The 7,864-nt window shown below is 60.0% G+C and overlaps 1 protein-coding gene across 1 annotated transcript in view; it reads right to left on the reverse strand.

The window, feature by feature from the left end:
* AGRN (agrin) overlaps window positions 1-7,787 on the reverse strand; it is a 35,822-nt gene extending 28,035 nt beyond the window's left edge. The window contains 2 exon segments of the mRNA XM_006885954.1: window positions 5,262-5,523; window positions 7,560-7,787. Of these exon segments, the coding sequence (XP_006886016.1) occupies window positions 5,262-5,523; window positions 7,560-7,787 (490 nt within the window).
* Between the last annotated feature and the right edge of the window lie 77 nt (window positions 7,788-7,864).

The raw sequence follows: 7,864 nt of genomic DNA on the forward strand, positions 1-7,864 counted from the left end.
TGTCAGTACACACCTGGGCCAGGAAGTAAGGGCCAACCAGGACCTGGACCCCACAATCACAAGCAGAACTCCAGCATGCACAGCTGTGTTCCTCCCAGAGTGCAGGACCCTCGTGCAGGCACACAGTTGCACACACATGTAGAAACCATGCAGGCCCACATGAGCACATGCGCGTGTGCGCGCGCACACAGCCCAGACACACATAGATCCAAAGAGTGCACAGGATAGGCAGCCACTTACAGCTGGAAACAGCCGGTTGCCTTTGAGTACAGAGCTCCTCCTCTCCCACGCCTCCACTCTGTGGGGGAGAATCTGGGGGCTGGGCTGGGAGCTGGGAGGGGCCGGGTTCCCCCTTCCCAGGGTCCCAGCTGTAAGCAGCCCTTGGCAGGGGGCCTTCCTCAGAGGAAGTTCTCAGGATCTGTGCTGAGGGGAGGTCCTTGGAGGCGGAGCTTGCTTCCCTCCCCACTGGACGCGCTATCTCCGGCCTCTTATCCCCTCAGCCCAGCTGCCAGTCCTGCCTCACTAGGGACTTGAAAGTGTCCCCTCCCTGAACCGAGGTGGGCAGCACCTCCAACATCGGCCCCACCCTGTGAGCCTTCCAGCTGTCCCGAGGTGGGTGGTACTTGGGCGGGGGTAGTACCTATGCGAGGCCAACCCCCAGCCCTAGGAGTCCCCAGAGCCAGAACCAGCCGTTTCTCCATCCCAACAGGGGTCCGGGACAGGAAGGGGCGTCGTTCTCAGTCCTATCAAGCCTGGCAACTATTCCTGTGGGGTCCCTACCCACGCAGATAATCAGGACCCAGAGTAGGAGGGGGAGAGCCCATGGCCTCTGAATTGAGCAGCCAGGTTCCCACAGGTGGTGGCAAGGGACAAAGGGACAGCCTGTTTTACAACTGTTCAGCCTTCCTGCTGCGCTGATAGAAAGGCTTTGATTCTCAAAGGTTTGGGGGTTAATCCTCCAGGAAAGAGGGGCAGCCAGAATGACCCTAGGCTGGACCCTGGTACGGATCTCCCTCAGTGGATACTCTAAGGGCTGGTCCCACAGAGTCCAGCCTCAACCCAACCCAGCACTGGCTGTGCAGGGGGTGGGGCAGTTTTCCATTGGCCCAACAGTAAAGGACAATGGAGGTGCCCCCACCCCAGCATAGGATGGGGGTCAGGCAGGGAGTCTGGAAAAAGCCCAGAGCGATTTCCACTAGCTTGGTCCCTCCTTCTTTTCCCTGTCTAAAGGGGTGGGGGGTGTCACCCAAGGGAAGTGAGGTCCACACCCACCCTGGCCACCAGTGTACCCCCTGGCTTCACACTGGGGCTACCCCAGTGCCTCTCAGGACAGAAGAGCTGGCAAGTCCATTCCTGTACGTGGGGAGTGCCTGATCCCACTTCCTACCAGGAACCCCCAACTGAGGGAGAAGGCCCTAGGGCTCCCCACCTGGGCAGACCCCTCCCCCTAGCCTCACAAGGGAGATTCCAAGCAAGCCAGCCTCTCGCCCAGACCTGCCTCTTCCAGGGTCTGCAGGCTGGGGAAGGGCAGGGAGGGGTCCTGAGGGCCAAGACCCAAACTTGGTGAGGAAGGGGCCAGGAGGGAGTCAAGAACTGTGGGAAGCACCCATCCACTCCACCTAGGCCTCAGTAGGAAAGGGGGGGGGGGCAGAACCAAGTGCATGAACAACGGGGTGCCTCCCTATCCCAGAACTTCCTGACACCCATGTGGGGCTGCCACTGCCCACACCTGCTCACAGCCCACCAGGCTGCTGGGAGGCCTAGAGGGACCTGGCCCAGATGGGCCTACTTTCCAGGCCTAAGCCCAAACTGCTCTCCCAAATGGCCTGCCTTCCCACAGCTCTCACTGTTCCCAGAACCTGGAGCACAGTCCCCCATACAGGGAGGAAGGGAGGGCTCTCCAGACTGGAATCTGCTTGCCAGGACCCCCAACTTTAGGGCTGGGCATAGCCCGGCTGAACCAGGGCCAGACTCACTCCAGCCCTGTCCCTGAGCAAGGCACTGGCAGAGAACAGACAACACTTCCTTTCTCTACACCTAGTCCTTGATGGGGAGGGAGGGCTCAAGCCTCAGAGACCTTCCTGGGAGCTTTGGGGGAGCCCCAGGACCTGCCTTCATGAGGTGAGCGTGGGAGAGGAGGCAGGCTGGGATCTGTGAGCAGTGCCCAGAACAGAAGGTGGCTGCAGGGGAGTGTGGACAGTGGCCCTGGCTGCCTCTGACAAAAGGGGGGGGGGGCTAGGGGTCTCCTTCCAGTCCAGAGCCCTCCCCCACCCTGCCCAAAGGTGGCAGCCGAGGGAGGGGCACATACCTGTCTCAGTTATGTCAGGAATGTGGCTCCCCAAGCCAGGAGAGGGAGGAGGAACCGGGGGAGGGAGCTGGGGGAGGGGCTTTGCCTGTGTGAGGCCTGGGGACCCAGCAGACCAGGGGAGAAACTGAGGAAGGGAAGGAAGCCAGTCTCCAGTGGAGCTGAGAGTCAGGTAGGTGCCTCCTGGAGCTGGGTGGGGAATCACACCTCTTAGGAACCAAGCCCTGGCCATCAGAGCGGGGAGGTGGGGAGACAGGGCAGCATGGTGCCCTGAAGAGGGAAGTCTCCATCCTCTCCCTTCTGAGAGACCCTCTCCAGGGGTCCAGGCAGGACACCCCTCCGAGGAGGTATCCCTTCTGCAGAGCAGGCTATAGGCCCAGCCATGGAGGAGCGGTGGGTAGCAGAGGAAGGAAGCTGAGGGGTCAAGCATCGGAGAGGGCGGATAGCAGTCTCTGAGCACAGTGGCTGAGGTCTTGGCCTAGATGTGGCCATGGGCCCAGCTTTCCCCCCTGAGGCTTTGGAGTAGACTGGCTTGGGGGGGGGGGCACACCGTAGCCACCTGAGAAATGAGGTGCCCTTGGGAGGCCCCCTGTGTTCTGTGCTTCCCTGTGGGGATGCTTGGGGGAAACATTCTCCCACAAGGAAGAACTGTTAGTCTCAGGGCAGATCCTCTTCAGACCAGAGGTAGGAAGCTACCAGTGGGGGCACCCTCTGGGGTGAGGTAGTTTACAGGCCTGTGGGAACAGAATGTGGTAGGAGCCGGGTTGGGACCGGTCAGCTTGGCCAAATCCTGTCCTATCTGTCCCCCCCAGGTGGGCCCAGCCCCAGTACCTGGGGTGGGGTTGGCTGTCTTATCACCTAGAGAATAGGAGGTAGGCTCTCCTCCACTCCTAGGCAGCCTGCATGGGTGGGCTGGGCATAAACCAATTGTACTTTCTCCAGACTTGGCCTTAACTCCAAAACATCCTGTTCCTAGGGCTCTGTGATGTACCTGGAACCTAAGCCCATCCTAGGCACCCTGGTCTTCTTCCAAAGCAGAGATGGATAATCAGTTCCCGCTCAGGGTTTCTGAAGCCGTTCCCCCGACCCCCCCCGCCATGTTTCATAGGGTAACCCAGGCTCCCTCAGTGGATCCCATTCTTGGGCCCTGGCCCATGCTCTCTGCAGCAAGACCTTACTGACACAGGCACCCAACACTTCAGCTCATCAGAGACCCTTCCAGATTCAGTTCGAGGTCACCCCTTCCCAGCAGCCTTGGCTTATGGAGAGCTTTGGGCTGGGGCAGGGGTCTCATTCCTTGCCAGCTGTCCCTCTGCCCAGCCAGAACTGTTCCTCTGCCCAGCCAGGGCATCCCTCTGCCCAATGTGGGTCAAGCCAGCTTGGCAAATACTGAGCCGTGTTTTGCCTGAAGTGGCCTCCCGTCACATGCCAACTGACCCCCTGGCCAGTACTCAGTTACTGAGTCACAGACCCTCAGGCTGACCGCCCAGCCACAAAAAGAATTAATTATTTGCCCTCTTGCTCTGGAGGAGCAGGGAGCTCTCATCGCCAGTCCCTACCCTGACTATTCCCCACCAAGGAAAACCTCATCCTGGGCTCCAGAACCCTTGCAGCGCCCTCTCTCCCAACCAGACATCAACAGTGAAGACTTTTCTACTCCCGTACCATCCTCCCTATCTGCAGTCTCATCTCTGCTGCCTCCCTTCCCCCAATGGTCCCTGCTCTGTCACCCCAGCCACTTGCTAAGCTCAGAAGCTTCCAGAGCACAGCATATGTCTCAGTGGTCCCCATAGCAGAGCCAGGCTGAGACCGAGTATAGGATGGACAGGCCCCTGAACCCCAGGAAACTCTTTCCAGCCTGGGCCTAGGAGGCAGCTGAGAACAGGCTAGAAGAGACACCCCCTCCTTCATGGCCATCCTCTCCCTATAGAGCAGCCCCCCACCCCAGCATGAGCTGGGAGCCTAAGAACTGAGTACTCACTCAGCACCCACAAATACCACCAAAGCAGGAAGTCAGATCGAAGACCTTGGCCCGACCAAGAGAGCAATGGAGGGGGGCTACCTTCCCCAGGACAGGAAGCCAAAGACCCTTCCCATCACCCTGGGAGGAAGTGTCCTCTCTGGACCACCCCTCCTCCTGGTACATCCTTTCCCAGGCAGACAAGTGGGGACAGACAGGATGTGGGGGCGACAAGCAGTTCCTATACCCCCCCTGCCTTGTTTCCCAGCCAAGGATCTCAGCCCCCAACTGGGACTCTCCTGGGGTGAGAGAGGTCTATCACGTGAGTCCCATTTCCCAGAGGTTGAGTGGGGGAGGGGACACCCTTGGGCTATTCAGAACCAGCTTCTGGGGACTAATGACTAGAAAAGGTTCTTCATCTGTGTTTGGGTCCCAAACCTACCCATAGCCCACAGAGCTGCCCCTTCCCAGAAACGAAGCCCTGGCACAATCAATGAGGGGAAGGCCCTCTCCATCCCCAGGCCCCACCCTCAGCAGGGTTTGCAGTACATCTGGGCCCGGTCTAGACAGATGTTTAGGCTTCTGCGGGGAACATCAACAGCTGGTGCTCATTCACCTGGTCCCACCCTCTTCCCTGGAAAAGGGCCCCTCAAAAGGGAGGTGGGGAGGAACAGAGCTAGGGGGAGGCAACACAGAGGATGCTTGTCCCTCTGCAGGGCTGGGCCTCTTTCTGCTCCAAGACAAAAGACAGCAGGGTGGGGGTGCTCACATCAATGCTTGAGGCTGCTGACCTGAGATGACCAAACCACAGCCAGAAGCCAGGAGAGACATCACTGCAGAATGCCGTGTGCTCCAGCACAGTCCCTCTCTGCCCCCAGAGCATCACAAGGCCCTAGCTCTCAATCACTTCCTCCGAGCTGACAACCTCTGCCCGCAGCCAGCCACCCATCTGCCACCATCTGACCTCTGTTGTCCCCACAATATGACCCCTCGCACCTTCCACACAATGTTCCACCTCCTCCAGGTTCCGCAGGGTGATTCGCATGAGGCTGGAGTTAAGCATCAGCTCATTCTTGTGGGCTGGCCACAGATACGGAGGTGCAGGGTTCACAAAGAAGATCCTGGTGTCCCCCGTGGACACCTGGTTGTCACAGATGAGAGGGTCTCCAAAGCCACCAATCACCACCTTGTTGCCACCATCCAGCAGGCTCTCCTGGATCACAATATCTTTGCCCTTCAGGTACCGCCAGACGCGAACCTGGAGACAGAGGGGACGGACAGGTGTCAGTAGTTCTTTCCCACTGGGGGGCGGGGCCCATAGAAGCCAGAGGCAGTGACTTCTCCCTGTCTTGGCCTTGGTTGCTCTGGCCAGATGTCCTATGTAAAGTCCAGCCCTGTGCAGTCATGCCGAGACTTGGGTTAGCCACCCACATTCCCACTGAAGACTCCAAGGATCTCATACACCAGGATATGGTGCTGAGAATACACACCCGCCCTCAGGAGGTAGCTCCTGACCCCGCCAGGTGTAACAGATCCCAGCCACTCCAGACCCCCCAATAACATACATCCATCCACCTCTGCTCAGTCTGGTATTGGAAAGGAGCCCACCGATCCAGGATATCTGCCTTCCTCTTTCCCCCAGTCTCCCTACCTAGCACTTGACACCAACTGTGGGCAGAGCCAGGGGCAGAGGCTTCAGGGGGACAGGCTTGGGATTAGAGGCTTTGGGAGGGCTCTGAGAACCTCCCCTCAGGAGGTGGAAGCCCTCCTCTTCCCATATTGGACTCCAACTGCGTGTGCAGTCAGGGCATCAGGGAACCACAAAATCAAGTTCGGGCAGCTCCACAGGGTGCCCCACCCTCCTTCTCACTCCTCAGGCCCCAAGGGCACCTGCTCTGACAAACTGCCTCCCACTTGGTCCTGACAGCCCTGGCCTGGGGGTGTGTGTGGTAGGCTGCCCGGGCAGCCTCTTCAGAACAGGCACTCCCTAGAGAAGGTTTCAGAGGAAAGCCCCTTCCTTAAGAGCAAGCGGTACGGGCTGGAGTGGGGTAAGCTTGTAGCTGTGGGAGCTTTTGAAATGGGGGACAAGAGGCAGTGGGAGGACTGTCCACCTGCTTGGGACTTCAGCATCCATAGGGCTCCCTCCACGGTTCACCCAGGTGAGACCTTGTCTCCCCCCCCCCTTCACCCCTAGAGACAGACACACAGTGTATTCTGAAAGGCTTTCGGATAGCCCAGACTGGGGAGGGGCTGAGTGGCTTTCACTGCCCCCCCCAGCCACACCCAGGAGCTGCAGGGAGGAAGCTGGGAAAATCCTGCAGGGACTTGGCAGTGTGCCCACAGGTCGAGGCGGGAGGGGAGGGGAGGGGATGGGGGCCCGCAGAGATCCCAGCTGTAGCCTGCATGGGCCCTGTCTGAGAGCACCATTGCCACCCTCCCCATCCGCATGCAGGAGGGCTGATCTGATTTCTGGTCTGGTCCCAGGAGGTGGTTATTGGGCTAGTGAGGGGCAAGGGGGAGTTGGGGTATCCAGCCTTGCACTGGAGCACATTGTGGGGAAGAGCCCACCATAACAGATCCAGGGGCCCCATATCTGAGGAAAAAAGCAAGGCAAACCCCACTGTGTTTGTGGCTGAAGGAGCCTCAGCCTGGGCCTACCCATCACACACAAGACTTATCAAGGGCTCCCCACCTCTCTTCTTGCTCCCACAATCAAACACTGCACCACCCTATCAGGCTGTGCATCCCTCTCCTGACCATCCCTTATCTCCTCTGGTAAAAGTCTCTTGGGGGAGGGGGTGACCGTGACCATAAGTCCAGTCCCTACCCCCACCCTAGCAAGGACCCTCACCTCCCCTTGGCCCTATTCCATGTCTTGGCTGGTGGGGAGGAGTGCGGCAGCCATGAGTCCTAGAGGGAGAATTCATTTGCTTCTGATAGGGGATTGGGTTTGGAGTAGGTGTGGGGGACAAACATGACTGGCTCCTGAGTCTAGGCACCGTAGGGTGGGACTGCCCCGGCACCGCAGGAACTTTCTCTCCGGCGTTCACGAGTTTTCCGGGACCGGCGCCCCACATGGGGGCTCCTCGGTCTCCAAGGGAGCCAGAGCGGAGCCTGCGGAGCGCCTGGGCACATGTTCCCACGACCTGGGGGCGGGGGTCCCAGCAGGCGGCCCGTATCGCAGGGGAGGGCCCGGGGCGAAGGGGCCAGGTTGGCCAGGCCTGGGCTTCAAGGGGGGCTGGAGGATCAGAAAGCCGCAGAAGGGTCGGGGGTCCATGGGAATTGAAAGCCCACCTTGCAAGAGTACGTATGCTGCACCGGGTCCACGTTGAGGATCTCCTCCACTGTGCCCGTGAGCACTACATTCGCCTCCTCCTCTCGCCGTTCCAGCGCTCGCTCAGGGCAGGTCCCCCTGGCGCCGGGCAGGACACTCGCGGCCACCGCCAGCAACAGCAGCAGTGGCCGTGGCGGTGTCGGGCTGGGAGTGACGGGGCCCGAGCTGGACGGCCACAGGCTCGCCATGGCGCGGGCCCGAGGACAGCAGAGGGCAGCTGGAGCGGAGAGCGCCGGGCCGGGGCCGCGCCGGGGACCGGGCTGGC

This window comes from Elephantulus edwardii, unplaced genomic scaffold, assembly GCF_000299155.1.
Source record: "Elephantulus edwardii isolate Elephantulus edwardi_28Jun2011 unplaced genomic scaffold, EleEdw1.0 scaffold00045, whole genome shotgun sequence".
Taxonomy (NCBI): domain Eukaryota; kingdom Metazoa; phylum Chordata; class Mammalia; order Macroscelidea; family Macroscelididae; genus Elephantulus; species Elephantulus edwardii.